The 22,513-nt window shown below is 40.1% G+C and overlaps 2 protein-coding genes across 5 annotated transcripts in view; both read right to left on the minus strand.

The window, feature by feature from the left end:
- HOPX (HOP homeobox) overlaps positions 1-6,927 on the minus strand; it is a 104,440-nt gene extending 97,513 nt beyond the window's left edge. The window contains exon 1 of one of the 4 annotated variants that reach the window (XM_081061149.1): positions 1,229-1,431. The gene's annotated coding sequence lies outside the window, so the exon portion shown is untranslated. Of the gene's footprint in view, positions 1-1,228; positions 1,493-6,781 lie in introns of those variants that run through there. The other 3 variants (XM_081061154.1, XM_081061152.1, XM_081061153.1) reach the window with 3 other exon arrangements.
- Positions 6,928-12,231: 5,304 nt separating this feature from the next.
- Positions 12,232-20,418, minus strand: SPINK2 (serine peptidase inhibitor Kazal type 2). The gene is made up of 4 exons (XM_081051746.1): positions 20,326-20,418; positions 19,597-19,640; positions 13,305-13,414; positions 12,232-12,557 (listed from the first exon to the last, which is right to left on the minus strand). The coding sequence occupies exons 1-4, from the start codon at positions 20,381-20,383 to the stop codon at positions 12,512-12,514; spliced, it is 258 nt and encodes an 85-aa protein (XP_080907872.1). The 5' UTR covers positions 20,384-20,418; the 3' UTR covers positions 12,232-12,511.
- Between the last annotated feature and the right edge of the window lie 2,095 nt (positions 20,419-22,513).

Consider the following 22,513-nt stretch of genomic DNA (forward strand, 5'->3'; position numbering starts at 1 on the left):
AATGTTTACCTGTTTCTCCTTCACTTGGGCTTACATGGTGACTTTTACAAAGTATTCATCAAAAACTACTTCTTTACTATCTTTAAATTTGGATTTAATTTATAAACATTAAACAACATACTGAGGATATTTTTCAAGTGAAGGCAAGTTGCACTTCTAAAAAGGTACAAAGAAAATGAAACATGAAGGGTAAATCTCTACATCCTCCTCACTTGTGTTCCATGTTTACAAGTTGTCCATCCCTACGCTTTCCCTGCTCTTCCCTTGTTTCTAAAATTATCCCAAGATCATCTGGCCACGTTCCCTCTAGGGTGAAAAGACATTTATAGTGAATGTCCCTTGTGGTCACTTTTTGTGATCTCCACTTTTAAGGAAATGGATGCAGATGGAATGGAGTTGAGCTAGCCTCCTTTCTCCAGCCATTCTGTTTCCTTGCCTCCATCCCTGCATAGGGACCCCCAGACACCGGGTAATCTCTTCCAGTCCCTTCTTCATTTTTACGGTGACAGAAGTAGCTAGATATCTACCCACAGCCATTTTTCCCTTTTCCCTCCCTAATAAACCTTTATTTTACTGCAAATGGTGATATGTTCAATTCAGAAAATACAGTCAGTTACTTTTCCCAGCCTCCCAGATGGAAACAAGTGGGTAAGTGGCAAAGTTTTTGGCTGACAAGATAGAAGCAGAAGTTATTGGGTAGGATATCTGCAAAGTTCCTCAAAAGGGGGAAACGGCTCACCTGGAGGTCTTCTTCATATTTTCCCCTTCCCCTTTCTTGCTTTTATGCATATTAAGCACAAATACAGCATATATATACATACATACGTATATATACATATGCATATGTATATATGCGTATGTATGTGTATATACGTATGTATATATACATATATATACGTATATACACATACATACGTATATATACATACATACACATATATGTTCAAGAACACATCTCAATCACATCAGAATGGAATGTCTATAGGGGGCAGGTGATGGGAATGGGTGGCTGGTATGGTTGGGGAAAAGCACATTTTAGAAAAGAGAGGGGGCCCTGCACACACTGTTGATGAGAATGCATTCTGAGATAGGTGCTTGTTTAAAACTCAAATCTGTACTTGGTGTCTTGAAGAAAGGTTGGGGGAGGAAGACAAAGGAAAGCTAGTACAAAAAGTCACTGTCAATAATCCTATGTAACCCAGCAGTATAACGCGCGGAAAAAACTTACCTGGCATCCACTGACTCAAGAAAGCATGACAACTCTCCTAGCCTCAAATCTTCCCAATCTTGCCAGAATCTCACTTCACTCCTAGGTTCTCTCAAATGTCCAGTGGTACAGCAGCCAGTGCTCTGTGGATGACTAAGGCGAATTCTCTGTTTCCAGTACCTTTCCCTGCAGATGTGAACGGGAACCCCACGGCACTCCTGCCTGAAGGACACGGGCTGCTGGCCAGCCCTTAGAGCTCAAATCCAAACACTGGATTCCCCTTCCGGATACTCTGTCCTGGGCTTGGCCCCCACCCAGCTTCAGGGCCTGGTCAGTTTTTACACAGCTGTCTCTTTTAGAACTCAATAGACCTAACTTCCTGTTTAGGTTCTGTTTTCCCTGTGGGGAGATTGCTGACTGCCTTCTTCCTCTAAGCAGAGACGCATAAAATTAAATGTTAAGTAAAACCTCTATGTTGTAAAATATTTTTGACTGAAGAACCTTACAATAGAAGCCTAAGGAGTGTGGGAGTCTGTCACTTTAGTAACTGCCTCATAAGCCATGGCATCCACACACTTGTGAAGTTCCCTCTTCTTAATTCTTGGTGGCTCTTAGACTTGCTTTAACCAATAGAATGAGGCAGAAGTGATGCTGGACCAGTGTGGGGCCTAGAACTTAAGGCCTGGAAGCTTCTGCTTTCAGACTCCGCATGTGAGGGAAAGCCAGCCGCTGGGTAGGGAGTCCAACCACCCTGAGGAGGCCCACAGAAAGTTTAGGGTGGTTTGTTATTCAACACTAGGTAACCAAAACAAAGAATTACTTATACTGCATTATAATTAGGGTTTGGAAATAGAAAAATTTAGAGGGAAAAGTAGTATTTCTCTACACAAGGGAAAGAGAGTGGTCTTTTCACAAACAATCCTCTAACCCTTGCTTAAGAGTCTGTTTGCTACCACAGAACTTCCTATGAATATTCACTTCATCTCACTGCCTGTCTCATTCTCTCCTTCCACCTCCTTTCTATCCCTTGCTTTTGCCTTAGGCTTCTCCCAGTCCTGTAGATTTACCTGTGCTGTACCATCTACCTGTAATGGCTCCTTTCTTCATCTCTGTGTATCAAAATCCCACACTTCTTCCAAACAATTGTAAAGTAGAACCACTTTATAAAGTTTTCCCTGAATGTTCCAGCCCCAGTGAGGTCTTTTCCTTTCCTCTAAACTCTATTCCCATAGCAATTCTAGAATGTAAAATTGATTTGGCCATTAGCACCATTTCTTTTATTGTCTTATATGTAAATGTATTTTGATTTAACTTTCTACTGATTTATTTCTTGTCCCCCAAATCAGATTGTAACGTAACAACAGGAACATGTGTCTGTCTCTTCAATAGAAAGTCAGTAAAATTGGTTAATTTCTACTATACTTTCCAGTTATCTCCAATCCAAGGGGCTCTGAGTTCTTCCTTTTTCAGTTATTTCTTTCTATATAGAAATAGTTATTTTTTTCTTTTTTTTAATGAAACCTGAAATAGGGCTACTGCAACATTCATTTTTAATTTTTTTGACATTTAATTATATGTCAACCATTATATTTGTTTTATATTTTCTTTTTAAATCTTCCATTTTCTATCAAAATGGTTGCAATGACTTTAAACTTTTGTCCATCCATGACTGAGGAGGTTCCTAGCAAGTGGGACCTTCAGTTTTAAAACTGGGAGTGTCTCATGCAAACTGGAATACGCTGGCCACCCTACTTCTAAAGTTATTGCCACATCTAATTCACCTGGTGCCCCACCCAAGAGTTTCAACTGCAGAACAGTTACCCAATTCTTATTTTCACATAAATTGCTCCTGCGCCCTATGAAGTTCAAGCAGGTGGTCTACTAAATGAGTTTCACTATCATTTAAATTTGATAGGAAGGCCTTTGAAAGCCATTTACGGTAATTATATGTTAGCATCCTGGAGGTTGTTTTTATAGTAGGAGCTATAAAAAGTAAGGATAAAAACTTGCTGGATTTTCTCCAGCGTGGTTCTACAGAGGGAAGTTATATGTGGCCAGCACATGTCATCTAGCCCTCAGAGAGTTTACTGTAGTCCATCGTGCAGCAAAGAAAGTCCAGCACGTCACTCATACCTTCATTATAGCACTTACTACATTTTATTGAAATTTGCTTCCTTTGCATGTCACTTTTTACCTCCTAGTACTGTGAGTTTCTCAAGGACAAAACTGGTACATTTATATGACAACATTTATTTTAAAAAACATATGATGTGACGGATAGTGTTCTCTCCTTTTCACAAATGTTAACTCATTTAATTCTCATACCACTCACATTAGATAGGTGCAATTGCTATTTCCTTTTTATAGATGAAGAAACTTAGGCACAGAGGTTAAGTGGATTCCCAAGCTAGTAACTGACAAAGTTGGAATTTGAATCCAAGCAATCTGGCTCCAGAATATGTTTCAACTACTACACAATCTTACCTAGTCCTTATTTATTGTTGTACCCACAGCACCTAGCGTTATCCTTGGCATGAGACTCCATAAATATTTATTAAAGAATGAATAAATGAATGGCTCCCATATGTAAGACAATCATATGTCCAGGACATTCTTGGAGAGTTTTAATTTAAAACATATTGTTTTAAGCCACGCAACAGATGATATATCTAAATTTTGGTGTCAGAAACTGTGGCATAGTTCCCATCAAATTATCAATTCCATTTACTCTAATTCTATGTTCGACAAGTTACCGTCAAATTGATCATTCTTAATCCAATAAATCTTGATGCCAGAAATGGGGTGCCCTGGAAAATGGGCTTCAATTTCCAGACATTGGAAAAATATGAAGTGTTCTTGGTTTCTGGTATAATATGATCAGGTTTGAAGCTGGAATGGTTCTGAAAATATTCATTATATGTGATTTCGTAAAGGTTTAAGTCAAATGATTTGAGGGCGGGCATGAGAAGGAGTCTTGTTGGATTTGTTATTATTAGATATAAAAACCTTTGGAAAAATCTTAGAATGGCTACCTAGCCAGGAATGCACCTTATTAAGATACTATCTTATGAAAGGGGTTGCTCTCTCATGTTACAATTTCCAGAATATTTCAGCTAAAACTCCAGGTGCAGGAAATTTTCTACAGCAGTGATTCCCAAAGTATAGTCCCTGATCAGCAGCATCAGCATCTTCAAAAAACTTATTAGGACAAATTCTTGAGCCCGCCCTAGACTTACTGAATCTGCAACTCTGGGGGTGGGGCCCTCCAGGGGATTCTGATGCAAGCTATGGTTTAGAATCACAGATCTACAGTAAGTTTGGTTTGTTCTTAACTTTATTCTTTAAAAAAAAGAGATGAGGGCCAGCCTGGTGACTCAGGTGGTTAGAGCTCTTTGCTCCTAACTCAGAAGGCTGCTGGTTCAATTCCCATATGGGCCCGTGGGCTCTCAACCACAAGGTTGCCGGTTGGATTCCCACAAGGGATGGTGGGCTCCGCCCCCTGCAACTAAGATTGAATGTGGCACCTTGAGCTGAGCTGCCACTGAGCTCCCTTGGCTCAGTTGGTTGGAGCGCGTCCTCTCAACCACAAGGTTGCCGGTTCAACTCCTCGAGTCCTGCAAGGGATGGTGGGCTGTGCCCCCTGCAACTAGTAATGGCAACTGGACCTGGAGCTGAGCTGCACCCTCCACTACTAAGACTTGACTTGGAAAAAAGTCCTGGAAGTACACACTGTTCCCCAATAAAGTCCTGTTCCCCTTCCCCCAATGAAACCTTTAAAAAAAAGAGATGATTTGAGAATAAGTGAACTGATACTGTGAAATGAACTAAATACAAGATTGTTGAATTAGTAAGTTAAGCATATATTCACACTCATATGTGACACGTGTAACCCAAGTTTCAGGAGTCCCCATAGAGTTGAGGGTGTATTAGTCTCTCATTTAATCAGAGACTGCAGCAAAAGCTTTCCATCTGTTTCAGTGGACCCTCTTACTTCACGTCAGTCACCCCACCAATGGGAAAAGGGTTTCCAAGACAGAGCTGATGGTTCCTAGCGACATGGTTATTTCTTTTATTTCCGTTCTTTACACCATGGCTCTCCTCTCCCCAGGCACACATACTATCTCTGAAGGGGCTGTAAGTCAACGTGGCCAAGACCAGCTGCCGCTAGAACATACTCCAGGACAATCTCAAATCCCTGTGCTCTGTCCAGCTGCCTGTACTAGGAAAAGTCCCACTGTCTTGCTTTCAATCCTTTCTTTAAGGGTCATAGTTCATAAGTCCAATTGCTACATATCTGAATTGCAACTCTAGAATGAGTTCCACTTAGTTTCCACAGGGTTTCTGGACCCCATGTGAAGCAAGGGGCATGCTTGGATATCTGTGTTAGTCATTATCCCTGAACATAGCAAAATGGTTTACAGGCTCTCAGAATATTCTCTAACAGTCAGGAGATTGACCTGTCTAAACCTCATAGAGGTTTTGTGCCAGCTCACATGCCAGCTCAACTGATCTAACCTAAATGATCTGTCAGAAGTATCCATCCATCCAGTCATCCATTCATCCATCCAAAAACAAACACAAGCACATGCATTTCCAGGTGCTTTAAATTCTTTCTGGCAGAACATACATATTCTGGCCCCATCACCAATTTCAGACTGTTTCCTAAACCATAAAATAGAGACACAACAGCCCCCAACTTACAACAAAAACATTTCTGGTTGACAGTCAAAAAAGAGGCCATCATGAATTGAACCCTGATTTCCTACATGCACAATGCTATTTTCTATCACAAAATTTGTAATATTGATCACAAAAAGTAGAACAAAAAATCCAAATATTTTTTGGATATTTTTTGGATATTTTTTGGTCGCAAGCAGTTATTAAAGATGTAAAACCACACAGCCCTAAAAACTAGCACATGCTCCTTTTGAGAGGTTTTTCTGCCTGGCTTAGACTTGTTGCACCTTATAAAAATATATGGTTTATGAAGACAACTTTTCCTAATAAATCACCCTCTGGTAAACAAAGAATTTCTTCACTCCAGTGAAGACTAACATACCACATTGAAAATTAGGGGCATCTGTCTCACAATTATTCATTGCCAATTTCATGTGCATGAATGCTTCTGAAAGTCTTTGAATGGTAAATTCTTCTATAGTGCCCCCTTGCTTTTCTTTTCCACAAAGAAATTTATTGCTGAGTTCAATAAATGAGATTCTAAAACTTCCATTCTGCCTGCCATCAGGACCTTTAACCAGCGGCTTGGTCCATGTTGCTGGCCTATGCAATGTCCTTGGCACTTGGTCCCAGTATTTCATTGGTTTATCATATTAGTTTCAGTCTCTATGATGGAGTTCTTATTTCTAACAATAAAGGTCATTAAAGCGGGGGTCAAAAGTCAAAGCATTTCAAAGCATGAATGAAAACCACACATGAAAAAATATACATGAAAAATATACATGTATATTTAAATAAATATACATCTATTAAAAATACATAAAAGGCTTTGTAAGCTGTAACTAGCCAAGTAAATATTAGATATTATGCATTATCTGAAGTAATGCATATGCTCACCAGGGCAGCCGTTTTAGTCAGGGTGAAGGACAATGAACCAGAGGAGGACTAGTAGGCAGAAAACAGGAAAAGAAAGGTTGGAAGCTTCCTCATGAACGTGCCCACCACAGAAAAGCGTTCTCCTCTTAGGCTGGTCCCTGGTCCCTGCATCAGAACTATGCGCTCAGGTCAGCAAAGCTTGAACCCTCCTCTTCCAGCAGCTTTCCAAATTCCAGCTTTCCCAGCCACAATCTGAGAGCATTTGCCTACCCTTCACTACAGAGGGTAAATTGTTTCTACTTCTTCATTTGCCATCTTCTCACCTAGGTCCTTGGTCCCATATTAACTCCAGCTGGACCATTAGTTCAGTTTTATTCATAGAAATGGTGTCGTCAGAGAATCAAAGCTTTTATTTAAGGAGCAGGTGAAATGGGACTGTCCAGAGCGGCGATGAATTAGAGCCGCGTCATTTAGCTGGTTTCAGGCTGAGCGGTTTGAGCATCTGGCAGCCCAAGTTCCCAGGGCGCCACTGCCCCCTCGTGTCTCAGCGCGGGCCTGGAAGCCTTCGGTGAAGGGAAAGAACATTTGGCACAAGTCTGTAAAAGATTATTGGTGGGCTATTTCTGGCTCTTAGGTTCGTTGGTTCAAATAAGATTTCCTTTCATCTCTTGGCTTTTAAAATTATAGCTTTTCTTCCTCCTCACTGAATTCTAAAAAGGCATATTTTAATTATCAAAAGTGCATACTCTTTGAAGAAAAAATTGTGTACAATTATTTAATTTTGTTAAGGTGTTCATGTATTTCCTCCTTAATTCTTTTTTCTTTCTCCATATAAGGAAACCTAATTTTACTTGGGAGCAGGAAAAAAAGCGCCAAGAATGATGCAATCTAGTTTTATCACAAATGTCATGTAAACATGATCTTTCCTCCACAAGAAAATTAACTTTTGAATTTGCTAGAGTACTAAGGAACAGAGTTTCCTTTTTCTCGACAAAACCGTAAAACATAAAGGATAACACTTTAAATCACAGAACCTCATAAAATTTCCGTTCTGTGGATTACAAATACTGTACTGAATGCAACTAGTAGACACATTGAATTGATGATGTCGTTTTCAAGACAGAAAACTAAAACTCCCGGCTCTAAAGATGGCCCGTCATTGTTAGGAAATTGGGCAGTCTAAACGGTGCCGTTATTGGCAACTGCTTTCCGATGTGATTCGTCCGATTCCTACATGGTGTGTGGATATGTTACTTTCCCTCAGCCATGGAGAATATGGAAACAAAGGCTTAAATCGGAGCATTATAAGAGGAGCTGAGAATGAGTCATTTATTTCTCCAAGTTCTTTTCTTCTATATCTTATTTGTTGTCTGTGCCATCTAGATGTACAGACAATACAATATAAATATGAATGTATGGTGTCAGAGAGGGTTTGTAGACAAGAACTGGAATGGGCTGGAAGGAAGTTTCACGTAGCGTTAGCTGCTTTCCTGATCCATTATTTGCTTTGGAGACCTTGTGACTAAGAAGATATTTCGGTGTGGGCCAAGATCAGATCCTGATGAGTCACAGGTGGAAAAGCACCCTGGAACAGGAGTTCTCAGATTTTGACCCTCAGATCACTTTAATTCTATAGGAAAATAGTTCTATTTTCTACCGACTTCTTGTATATCACTTTTAAAAATGTATATGGACATTTTACCATTTTCAACACAGAAAAATAAAACTTCCTTCTGTAAAGATGACCTACCGGAGTTACGTAATTTGGTAAATTAAATGATCCAGTTATTGGCAGTTGCAAATGGCCATTATTATATGTATATTCAAAATTTACTCAAAAAAAATCTATTGAATATTAAATTGTTAGTAACACCTCAAATTCTCTGATCATTATTATTGCATATTTCTGTATGTTAACAAATTTGTAGTCTATGCCATATTCTTTGTGCTTTATTTTTTTAAAATCCATTGTTATTCTTTGAAGTGTATAAGATTCAAATGTATGTCATGGTAGAAAATATGTATCCCATATATTTAATGGGATTTTCATTTTAGACCAGTCTATAGAGACGACCTGAACGGTCCAAAGATATCTACTTCACCAACCTTTTATAAAAGTAATAACATAGAGTGCTCAACTCTAGAGCATGTGCAGGCAGAGAAAAAGGTAGGGACCACCTTTCTCAAAAGGAAGCTCAGCAGAACTAGGCATGCAGAAAGCCAACCAGGGACCCAAGTGCCTGTATCAGGTTCACAGCCCGAATCGTTCTGACTTGTGGTTTCTCTTACCATCTCAGCTGAGCACCTCCACTCTGATAGACTGTTACAAGGAATTCCTCATGCCCCTAGGAAATTTGGCGGCTGTACCACCCATCTACCGACTCGAGCTCTCTGCCATCTTTGCCTGTTTCTAAAGGGGGATAGAGGAAATTACAAAGCTGAAAGCTAATGCCAAGCCAGCGATCAGCATAATTATCATCTTGGTCTCCATCAATCAAACCTATTTGGGCAAATCTCAACCCAGTTACTCCTCAGTTCACTCATCTATAAAATGACACTGAACCAGTTATACCTATGTCTGTCCCAGTTCAAACACTATGGGTCTGTGTGTATGTTATACTTGGGCTTCACAGACAGAAAAAGTTTGGCCTAGCCAAGATAAAAAACCTGGTGTGTCAAAATAACTAGATATCTTTAAAAACAAAGAAGACAAGCAAAACGCAATGCTTCCTTAAAAGCAAATATTATTCAACATTATTCCAATAAACTAAGATATAGATCCCCTTATTTTAAGGCTCATGGCCTGGGTGAGCCACCTCCAGCATGTAGTAAGGAAGGGGCTGTCCTTGAAGGGTGAACGAAAGTGATTTATGTCTAACTGTTCTACCTGCTTTGCTACCTGAATTTCAGATTCTCCTGTTCAAAATATTCTTGCCATCCTATAACTGGCCATAGACTGCAGAAACCAACAGAACAGAACTGACTTTAGCTAGCCAGCCCACAAATACTTATAAAGCATCTCCCGTCTGCCAGGCTGTAGAAAACACAGTATGGGTTCCAACCTCATGGATTGTAGGTTCTAACCTATAGTCTATAGCAGACATCAGATTCTTAGTTTCCAGAAATCAGAGTTGTTCTGCTTTTCAGAGAAACTGAAATGCTCCTGTGAGTTATGCATGGACAGGGCTGTGTTTCATTAATCACAGTATACCTAGTACTCGGCACATAATAAGTATCCACACATGTTCACAGCATAAATGAGTGAATGATCAGATACAAAGGGGAGACTTAAAAAAAAATTGAAATCAAGGTTAAGGTATGTTCCTAGAGTTGTTCAAGATCACCTGGGCATTCCGTGTCATTCTCCGTTTCAGAGTAACATAGAAAAAAAATGTAATTTACTATTGGGCAAGAATCAAAACCTATTTCCCTTGTGTGTGGGTTGTGTGTTTGAGTTATCTTGCTTGTTTGGGGGAAGGAAGGAAATTCAGGGAAGTTAGTGGTTTTGTTGTCATTCTTTTGTGAGGCCTCCTAGCCATCCCTTCAATCAACAAATATGCACTAGGCTAAGCACTGTCTCAGGCACTGATGATGTCAAGATGAATAGGACTGGCAAGACCTCTATCCTATGGGAGCTTCTATAGAACTCTAGAACTCTCCATAGACTACTGGATTATGCTTTTCACCATTCACCTTGGGTGATTATAATTACATATCACTTTTACAATGAGAATACTTTTAAGAGAGGGAAAAATGGAATTCTTCAATAAAGGATGGATACCCATCTGAGTTTGCCATACAACTCTGAGTGAGCAGATTAGGGGCAGCACTGCTTCTATTACACAGCAGTTGTGAAAAGACCGGGCATTCATTTACCACAGAGACGATGTAAATAGGTACAACTTTTTCAGAAAACAATTCTGCAGTCCCTTTCAACATTTCAAATCTGTTTACCTTCTAACGAAATATTTCAAATCTTATGAATTTATCCTATGGAACACTTGCACAAATAAAGAAGGATATGTGTACAAAGATGTTATTGCAACATTATTTGTGAGAGTGGAAAGCGAGAAATAACCTACATGTCTCTAACTAGGGAATTACATCAATAATTCTGGTATGTTCATATAATAGAATACAGTGCAGTTCTTTTTAAAATGAAGTAGATCTATATGTACTGACTTGGGAAAATATCCATGACCTATTGTTATAAAGCTGGGGATAAGTCAAGAAAGCAGGTTATTTTTTTAAAGATATAGTTTTCTATAATACAGCCAACATTTCAAGTGTATTAAGCACCTTACCTGTCTTATCTCATTTATTCCTCACAACAACCTTATGATATATTTCCTCACTTTACAGATGAGGAAACTGAGTCAAATAAATAATTAATGCAGATATCTGACTTTGAGGTCATGTGCTTAGTTACTCTGCTAGGAGTACCAGGAATCAATATTGATACCCAGGAATCAATAATTCTCCCTTTAACTTCAACTAGTTTGAGTTGGGATTTTCTCACTTTCAATCAAAAGAATCCTAATAAACAATCCAAATATAGATCAATAGAGACTGGATAAGTTATGGTACAATAATACTACAGTGTAGTTTTTAAAAGAAGAAACTACATATATTAGTGTGAAACCCCAAATGTAGGGAGAAGAGCAAGTTTACAGAACAGTTACGTGTGTGTACATGCAATGCATGTGTGTGTGTGTGATTGTGTGTGTATGTGATTTTATTAATATATACACACAAATACTTAGGAGAAAGAAAAGGAGACAATATTCCAAAAGGTTAATATTGGTCACCTCTGGAGGTCGGGTTGGGCAAGACTTTCACTTATTATTTTCATATAGTTGTGTATTTTTTTTAATTCTCCAAAAAGCATATTGTACTTTTATAAAACTTTTAGGCCAAAAATAACTGCAGGACATTAACTGTGGCATATTTATGTTATACTACTCCCCACTTCATTGCCTCTATTCTATATAAGAACAGAGGATTGGGAATTTGGAGACCCAGGTTTCTAGTACAGGCTATTTCAAATGTGTTTTATAACATTGGGCAAGTTGGTTTGCTTCCATGGGCCTCAGTTTCTTTCTAAGAATGGTGCTTAAAAGAGCTGCTCTCAAAGGAAGAAAAAAAACAAATACCTGCATTAACCCAGAAGAAAAACTGTATTTCAAGGAGATATTGAATCTAGTAAATATTTTTAACCTGCACGAATCTTTGACTTGCTCGGTTTGGGCTAAAGTCAGCTTCAAGCATTTCATGGTTATTCACCATCTCCAGAACACTGTACCAATTACACATAATTATCCAAGATTCAGGGAAATGGGGAATTTGAATAAATCTTGGCTGTCAACAATGACTCCACTTCTCTCAGAGTGAAATTCACCATCGCCTGAGAGGGAAAGAGCCACCCACAGGCTGCTGATTGGGAATGGATATTCAAGAGAAAACAGCAGTAATTGAATACAATGCTGATTTTATTCCAACTAAATAAAGCAAAGCACAAGTCATCTATGCAATAAGCTTAAGTGGAGAGGTAAAAACCAAGAAACAATGATTTTGGCTTCTGTTTTAATTATCAGTCACTGCACATGGTTCTCTGCCACACCTTCTCTCAGAAAATGTGGGTTAACAGATCTCATGCAAAGAAACATAGGAAAAGAGAAAAAGGGGAAATGAAAGTCATCTACTATGCAGTTGAAGGTGGTTCCTCCAATTTCTCTTTTGTAAACTGCTCCATCAGCACGGTCCACTTTGGATTATTTTAATATCATGACGCCCTTCCCTGCAAATTGAACAACCATAAAAACACATCTGTTACCTACCATACGGACACTGTCCCACTATTTGTGTCAAAAAGACCCATGTCATTGTACATTAGATTCCTTCTAGGGCAACATTTACTTAAATCATTTTTTAAAGCTAAATCAAGGAAACAATGAGGGCGAGAGCCCCAATTCTGTCATTTTTCTCCCTTAAACCAAGAGCACAGGGCATTAACCCCAAAGAATCATTGTGAGAAGACCTAAATAATTCACTGAAGACTGAGGTCAGAGAATGGACCCCTGAAACACAAAGCAGCACACCTGGAGGAGGAGTCATGGTCACCTGTCCAGGTGTGTTACAGGAAGGGCATCAGGTGTAATACACTTATTACTTAGCATTCTCTAGGTAGAGTTATAAACACCTATTTCCTGAATAGTGCTGTAGGGTATCAGGTAATGTGTACAATGCCCCCTGAATTTAAAAGAACATTTAATATTCCACAGAGCTTAAATATTCTCTTAATTTTGGGAAATTGCCCATACATGGATAACAACATAACTTGGTTGTCTGGTCTACAATTGCATACATCATTCTCTAACTTTGGCCTAGAAAGTGCACTGTGTCTTTTTAAACGTCAGTCTGAAAACAGATTTATGTTATATTTGATTCTTACATCCAAGAAAAGCATCATTGTTTCCTAAGTAATCAAAATTCAAGAAAAGGACTAAAGAAAATTTGGCTATTCTATACTGTACAGTTATGTTACCTGATTTTCATGCACAGAGTACACTCGTTGGGATAAGTGGACATGTCACTTCCACACACAGGGTCAAAGTTTCTGGGACATCCTGGTAATTTATACTGATCGCAGTTTGGCTAGAAAAGAGAAAGGAAGACAGAAACTAGAGCATAACTTGAGACATTTTCATCATAAAATAGCTGAGGGGAGTACAAAGTCCCATGTCTCCCTAGATTTCCTAGAAATATCCTTAAAAAATATTTCTATTTTCCAAATAAAGAAAAAAGACTTTTCTAATGCTAAAATCAGATGCAATGTTGAAGCAATGGTTCAATACCTACTATGTAAGATAAGGATCTCCAAGGATCGTCTGCTGATTTTTAAATGAAAGTCCAAGATATGCCACCATGCCTGCTTTACTATCCTCCAGCTTCATAATTTGCATGTGGATGTACTATTACACCCCACCTTAGTCCCTTGACATAATGCAAAGACACCCTCAGGAATCTAATCTTTTAGTCTGTACTTTTAAGATACTGGCATTTAACCACCAGCACTTAAGAAAGCAGCAGGTTCAAAACTGGACCTTAATGGTTATTAGGGGTTTGATTGTGTCCACCCAAAAAGGATATGTTAAAGTCCTAACCCCCAATACCTCAGAATGTGACCTTATTTGGAAATAGGGTCTTTATATAGGTAATCAAGTTAAAATAAGGTTATTACAGTGGGCCCTAATCCAATATGACTGGTGTCTTTATAAAAAGGGAAAATCACATACTACGGGAAAACCCTGTGAAGACACAGAGAGAACACCATTTATAAGCCAAAAAATGTCTGAGGCTACCTGATACTAGGTGAGAGGCATGGAACAGATTCTCTCCCTCACAGCTCTCCGAAAGAACCAACCCTTGCCAACACCTTGATTTTGGATTTCTGGCCTCCAGAACTGTGAGACAATCAATTTCTGTTGTTTAAGACACTCCAGTTTGTGGTACTTTATTACGACAGCCATAAGAAAATGATATGGGGTCATGGAACTCAAGTCTCTGATTTAATGTAATTGAGACCAAAGAGGTGATATGAATTGGTCACAATGATCAGATTACTGAGTGCAGAGTCCTACTTTGACAAAAGGTTAAATATGTAGTCTGCTACATTTCTGTTTTATATATATAACATATTTGTTATATGTATATACATATATGTGTGTATATATATATGTATATTTTGTTTGTTTTAGTAAATGTTACATCACAGTAAAAGAAGTCACCCTGTTTTGGCACTCTAAATAAATGAAATACACCTTTCTATTGCTATTATCTGTTTTTATAAAGACCTAAGCAGGACTGGCTAGAGGCCAAGCTCGGAAATAAAAGAGGTTATGCTGACCCTTTCCATCTTCTGTTCAGCACTCTACACTTCACTTAGTAGCACTACGTGTTCCTGCTGCCCCAGGCTCACTAAGATGATGCCTTCCAGGGCTGCTCTCACAGGTAGAGGAGATGCCCTCTTATCCAATGAGATTGAGACAAGTGGTAGTTGGTCATTGAATTGAAAAACTCAATTAAAACAAGAAAACAGTAACAAAAAATAATACGTACCGTAAACATTTTATCTTAAAACATATCAATGAAAACAAAATTGTCAGTCTTTTGATGTAAAACAATGAAAAGGCATATGACCACTTGTAATGTTAGGTCTGATCATGTGATTAAGGTCAAGCCAATGGGATATAAGTGGAATTATTGTGCAGTAGCTTCTGGGAAACTCCTTTTAAAAGAAAGCTGGTACCTGTCCTCTGCTTCCCCCTGTTTTTATTCTTCTTTTTCTGTCTCTCCATTCCTGCTGCTGGGGACATGAGGCACTAACCTTTATCTTATAGACCAGGAGAACAAAGGCCACTTCCTAGGATGGCAGCACTGTACACTTGTTGCGCGGGGCAGCCTGCTCCCGCTCCCCACACAAGAATACAGGATGTGGCTAGGCCAAAAAGGAACACACACGGAGCCATAGGTAAGGGAGTCCTCTTCTCACTGGAGGCTGGATTCACACGATGTGCGACCTGCTGTCTGCTTTTCTGCCAACCGACCGACTCCCCTTGCTAACTGTAATCCACCGGGCCAGCTGCAATCTGCACTTGCTAGCTCAGCCACCATCTTCTTGCTAGCCCCCATTTTCTGCTAGCGTAGCCACAGCAGTTATATTAGTGGCCAGTGGCTCACTGGTTACAGCTGACGGCCAACTAGCCCCAGCTGATGGCCATCCAATCACAGTTGATGGCCATTTACTACCTGAGCCAGCACCTTTCTATGTGAGGCCGAGAGCCTGGAAACTGCTCTCTGGGGCTCTGTCCCCACAACACTGTTATTTTGAGTCTTGGTTACTTGCAGCTGAATCTAATCTTAAGTAATATAAGAGAGAAAACCTATCTTTGGAGTGTTTCACTAATTAGAATTCTATGTGCTATCACTGCAAAATCACACCCATAGTAAATCACCTATGATTTTCTGTTTAGGTTTCTCTAAAACAGGATTTTTCAACCCCTATTCACATTTGGAACCAGATAATTCTTTGCTGTGGAAGGCTGTCCTGTGCATTGTGGGATGTTCAGTACCATCTCTGTTCTCTATCCACTAGATGCCAGTATCAACTCCCAGTTATGACAACCAAAAATGACAGTCTAAATGTCTACTAGGGAGCAAAATTGCCTCCAGTTGAGATCCACTGTTTTGCAATACAGTGAGAATTTAAAGACACTTGCAAAACAACATAATATACAATTTTTAAAAATCTTTCCCCAATGTTTCACAGTTATTTCACCTATACCTAATTCAACAGAGATACTTTTTAGCAATTTGTCTTTCAGGAAATCTTCCAAAAATATTCAACACAGTTCTCATCTGAAGTACAATTTCATTTCTTGACACTCATGTTTGTGTTCTCTTTACATTTTTTTTAAAATAAGAATGGCAACTCTCATAATAGGTTGTGAACACACACTTGAGTCTCAGTAAGAATACAACTTGACTGATGGGAAATCAAGTCTACTGGCTACAAGAGAGTAGTTTATTTACAATCAGTGAGTGCTAGATGTGCTGTGGAAATTGTTCAGAAAGGAGAGAACCATTTTGTGTTTGTGAGTTGCTTAAGTAGAGGGTTGTTGAGTGCGATTTTACTGTTAACAACTAGTCTGTGCTGGATCCACACAGGACTGTGTGTGCATGTCACCTTGGAAGCTCATGAAAAATACATTTGGGGTCTCACCCCAGACCTACTCAATCAGAATTGCCAGGGGTAGAAGCTGTGTATCTAGAGGCCCCTGAATTCTGATTCAGCTGGGACTGGGTTTAGGAACCTTGCTCCCAGTACTCCTGGCATCCAGTCTACTTTGACTACTTGGTGAAAGCTAAGGAAAATGCACAGACACACACAATTTGGCACACAAATTCAGGAAACCCCTGCTCTAGACCTTTCATGCCTCTCTTCTTTAAACCAAGACATATCTTGCCTATGCCCCACTCTCTGACTGACCAGGTAAACAACTAGCTTAATCAAAATCAATCTATGCCTGAAAGTCTTAGGGTTTTTTATATTCAACAAGAGTTTTCAAGTGCTTTCATCTCAGATGACTAATATATGACTTTTGAAGAGCACTAACAAGCGCGTAGGGAAGATTTTTTTCTTTTTTAAACAGAAGACTTTTGATGTCCCTCAGATCTTTGAGGAATCTGCCCAGCTGGAAGGTCATATTTGTGTTCCAGTCTTTTTCCAGTCGGTCTGATTCTCATGATTTCAAAACTAGGTTTGACTACCTACCATTTAACTGTATGATATTTGGGTTACTCACTTCCTGGATTTTCTCTGAGCTGAGGCATAAGGCTGTATGAGCAAACACGTTTTACCCTTATCAATCAGGTCAAATAATTTCATTAATTATTTTCCCATAAACTTTTAGTTTTATTCATTTGCCCTTGCCAAAGGAAAAAAATTCAATATAGATTCATCATCTAGGGAAGCTCTAAATTATACCCTACAAGATATAGGAAGTCACCGCTGGCAGACTGTTCCTCAGAGCTTCAGAAGACACTTTCTCTGGGAGAGAGCCACCTGGCAAATTTATTTATTCCTTAGAGTCATTTTAATTTTTAGAGAAGGATGTGATATACTTTCAAGTAATTCTCTGAGGTTTATATTCTGAGGCTTTTCTTCTGGAAGGTTCTTATATACTTTATCAGACATATTCCCTTATTCATTCAATAAGTGAACACGCTAAGATTTTAGGGTAGGTGTTATAAAGAAATATAAAGACAAATTGAGTCCTGCCTGTAAAAGTCTCATAAATGAGCTTGGGATCCTTCCCTCCTCTTGAATTTTTTGAAATAGTTTGAGAAAGATAGGTGTTAATTCTGCTTTGAATATTTGATAAAATTCACCAGCAAAGTCATGGGATCCAGGACTTTTGTTTGTTGGGAGTTTTTTGATTACTGATTCAATTTTGTTAGTAGTGATCAGTCTGTTCAGATTTTCTGTTTCTTCTTGATTTAGATAAGCCACCACCCTTGACCCCAGGAGTATACAGTTTACTGGGGGAAGACAGGTAATTTCAATCCAATGCTGTGATGCACTGGATCCACCATTTCCATGTGACTTTGGCCAAGGGGATAATCATGGTACCTACTTCATAATGCTATAAAACATTGATTTATCATATATAAAGTATTTAGAACAGCGCTTGGCACATAGGAAGTGGTATGTAAGCATTTACTGTTGAAGGAAACCAGAATATGTTACACCTAAAATATGGCTCTTTGACATAAAAATTATTTTGACCTAAAGGCAGTTTAAGAAGCAGTAAACCCAGGAGAAGCTCTCTCTCTCCCCACCTCCTTTCCTGTCTAAAAGCAGAATATAAATTCTCCTTAACTGGGGATGATTCTAAACTCTTATCAGCCCAGAGATGTCACCAGAAGAATCTGGAAACAAACCTTACCCTATTAGTTTCCTCCTATACATTTACCTTCCCATTTTTTGCTGCCCTTGGAAGCTTAAAACCATTTTCCTTTGTCCTGTCATTCTACATATTTACTGTTCTTTGTTAAAGATGCTACATAAGCCAGAGTTTTAAGCCACCTCTTTGAGTTTCTCATCTCTGAGTACTCTCATGTCTATGTGCAATGTACATGTTAATAAACTTTGGTTTGTTTTTCTCTGATTAATCTGTCATTGTTCATAGGGGCCCCAGCTGAGAACTTAGAAGGGTCGAGGAAAGATTTTTTTGATGATGATGATGAAGTATAGGTTGAATGGAAGCATAGAGAAAGCACATTTATATATTTATATATGGGGTGGGAAGGCTTCTGTGAAGAGGTCTACTCTGAGTTGAATACTCAAAGTTCGCTAACCCCTTGAGGTCAATATTTTCCATACATGTAAAATAATAACATCTATCTATCCTACAAGGTCATTGTGAGAATTGAGAAACTGTATATACCAATGGGCAATGCCAGACCAGATATTAAAATAGAACTCTGACCCACAATCTGCAGCAACCTACCCAAGAAACAAACTCATTATTTAGAATAACCAGCCCAGAAAGCCAGCCTGCTATAAGTTAAACTTGTAAGAAATCAGATGACTATCTCTAGTGACAGTGCAAGAAGCCAAACAATAGCCTCTGTAACAATTGGTCCAAAACGACTGGGACTTGATTAATAACTGACAGCTTCCCCAATTTTTGTCCCCACTTCCAACTTAGGACTAATCAGAGAAAGCCAAATATTCACTACTAACCAATCACATAAAATACTTGCTTCTAGTTACCCCGCTGACAGATATCACATGCCAACAGCCTCAAATCAGGGCACACCTGAAGCCTTCCATTCTCTCACTATAAAGTTTTCCCACTCATCTGCCTGCCTTTGAGTCTCAGCCAAAATACAAGTGACATGGTTGACTCTCTTGTTACAGCAAGCTCTGAATAATTAGCCTTTGTTTGTTCTCATTTAGTTGGTCTTCATATGCTTCCACAGAATTTGGTAATGTACTACACAAGAAATGTCTAGTACACATCATAACTATTAGGCCAAGGACCTTCTAAATCATTAAAGGAAACAAAACCCTGAGGCCTTCAAAGCCTGATCTACTTTCAACCAAAATCTATGTTTTTGATCTGTATTAAAAAGCCTGCCTGGGAATCTGGTTTCTAAAGCAGTCAACAAGTTTCAAAAGTGGCAGATCAGAACGGAGAACTAGCCCTCACCTCAAATTGTTGTGGGTGTCAGTATATTAATAGAAACAATACAAGTGGTTTCCTACTTACTGTTCTATATTCTGAAAGTTGACCAAATTGATTGTTCACAGAGGCTGCAAGAAGAAAACAGACATTTTAAAGTATGTGATTAAGGTCAATTCTTGTTCATAAGGGGCTTTTGAAATCCAACTTGTGATTTGTCCAAGCTAAACCTCTCCCTTTCCCTCTGATGCCTAACTTGTTTGAAATAGCCCCTTTGACCCACGCCCAGCCCCAAAGATATTCAGTTGTTTCCTGGCACCTCTTCCAGCAGGCACACAAAAGAATATTTGGTACGGGTTCCATAGCTGACCATTCTAATAGGTATGCTTGAGAAAGGACTATGGGGCTATGGAATAAAAATCAGAGAAGTAACTCCTAATAATTCAGGATATTCTTTACCTCAGCAGCTCAGGGTAACCAACACAAAAAGGTGTTACCACTTTAACTACATTTTAAAATGGGCGTCAAGTCTAGGTGGACTAAAGCCCCTTTCTCATAAGCCCCCGAGTGCCTGATGCACTTGACATTCACCTGGGAGTGAAGCCCAAACGAAAACTAGAGGGTCTCTGGCTCCACAGCCACTCCCTCTCACCTAAAAGTGCTCGTTCCTCTAGGACCCGAGGGGGGGGAAGGGCGCCTAACCGCCAGTAACCAGGGCAGAGAGGTATGCCAAGGCTGCCTGGGTACCGGGAAGGGTAGTAGCTGGCGAGACCCCATCTCATTACTCGGCCCACCAGGCCAGCTGATGAGCCTTACCTGCCAAATCCCTGGCCTGGAGCAATAATAGCACCAAGCTCAGCGCCACCAGCGCCATCCTCCCGCAGCAGCCGGCCAACGGAATGCTGCGCGCTCCAGTGCCGGCGGCGTGCACAGGTGTGACACGCGACAGGGTGGGGTGAGGGAGGGGCGGGAAATGGGAGGAAAATGGAAGGAGGGACAATGGGGGGGGAGGGGAGGAAAGGGAAGAGCAGGAAAGGACAGGGTTGGGGAGGACAGAGGAGGAAGGAAGGGAAAGTAGAGGATGAGCCAATGCTAGCTCCCTGACTAACACCCCACTCTCCCATCCCGCTGAGGATGGGAGTAAACAATTAAGGAGAAGCTCTCTCCCTGCAGCAAACAAGAACCTTGTAAGAGCCCTGGGATACAACGTTGTGTGCAGTCAGTCAACCCCTATTTCTTCAGCATCTACTCCGTCCCAGGCAGTGTTTTGGGGCTGAACTCAGCAAAGAAGGTCCCTGCTCTCAAGAAGCTTTCTAGGGTAGGTGCTGGGGATGGGGTGACACAGGGAACTCCAAAACAAGTGAATAAGTACAATAATTTCTAAAATTAAGTGCTAGAGAGTGGTGGGGCAGGGGAAGACTTTCCATTGGGAGGTCAGGAAAGGCCTTTCACAGATGGCATTTGAGCTGAAAGCTGAAGCATAAGCAGAGGGAATCATGGGGAATCGTGGGGAAAGCTCAAGGCAAAGCAAGTGCAGAGATCAGGAGGCAGGAGCCAGTTCAGTGTTTCACCTGAAGCCCTGGGCAAAGGACGAAGAGAGAGAGGGAGATGGAACTGCCAGGCCAAGATCCTGTGTGGTGGTGTAGGCCATGATAAGGGATTTGGATTTGTTCTGATTGCAGTGGTAAGCCAAGGGAGGGTCTTAAGCCAGGAAATACCCCTGATTTGACTTATGTTTTAATAGATTGGATGAAAAATAAACAGGAGATAGACTTGTTGTGTGGCTTTTGCAGTGATCCAGGAAAGAGGTGATGGCATGTGTAAAGAAGGCAGTTATTCTGTTCCTAAGCAACTAGGCACCCGCTCCTAACTCATGTCACATTGGCTGTTGTATAGTCACAGAGCTGATTATCTCCAGCCTATAATCAGTGACACTGTCTATTTCTCTGACTTCTGTATCCCAAGTGCCTATCACTCTGCCTGACACAAAGGCAATAAATGTTTGCTGAATAAGTGAATCCTTGGCCAGCCCGGTGGCTCAGGTGGTTGGAGCGCTGTGCTCCTAATGCCAAGGTCGCCGGTTCGATTCCCACATGAGCCAGTGAGCTGAACCCTCTACAACTAAGACTGTGAAAAACGGCTCTCCCTGGAGCTGGGTTGCCTTTAGCAGCCGGAGGTCGGCGTGGGCTGCTGTGTGCTGCCAGGAGCGGTGGGTGGCCAGCATGAGTGATCGATCGGCAGCCAGCATGTGCTGCCTTGGGCTGCTGTGTGTACTGCCGCTGGGGCGGCCATGGGCTACCATGAGCGGCCGGTGGCCAGCGTGAGTGGTGGGGGAGTGCAAGACTTATAATACCGCCAGCATGGGCCAGGGAGCTGTGTCCTACACAACTAGACTGAGAAACAACAGCTTGAATTATGGTGGGGTTGTGGAGGGGAGGCAGAAAAAGGGGAGAAAAAAAATCAGTGAATCCTTAAAATGTTACACTGACATCACAACAAGGCAGTCAACCAAAAAGAGGAAAACATGGGATCCAGGAAACAGAAGTCCAATCCAAGATAAAAGCAAAGGGAACTTCTAGTCAGCAGTATAGCAGTCCTAGAGTTCAGCCAACTCAGATTTGAACAAGCAAGAGGCCCTGGGAGACAGTTTATAGAGAGTGACATAGATAGAATATGAAATGTGTCTTACAGTAAGTAATTGACATAGATTTACACCAAAAGGGTAAGTTCGGGTATTGATTGTAACAAGTACATAAAAAACTAAGCAAGTAAAACAAACAAACAAAAAAAGATAGTTATTGTCTTCATGAAAAACAAAGTTATTCAATAATATAAACATCAATCACTGATCTAACCAAAATTATGATTAACTATTTGGGGAGAATAGGAGGCGAGGAAGTGTACACATGGGTGATGGGTGTGATAGGAAGTAAGAAATAGTTAATTTAAATCTTTAATACTGAAAATCAAGGGATAAAAATCTAAACCTGAAAAAACCAAGAAG

The sequence above is a fragment of the Rhinolophus hipposideros genome (assembly GCF_964194185.1).
Source record: "Rhinolophus hipposideros genome assembly, chromosome: 1".
NCBI classification, from domain to species: Eukaryota; Metazoa; Chordata; class Mammalia; order Chiroptera; family Rhinolophidae; genus Rhinolophus; species Rhinolophus hipposideros.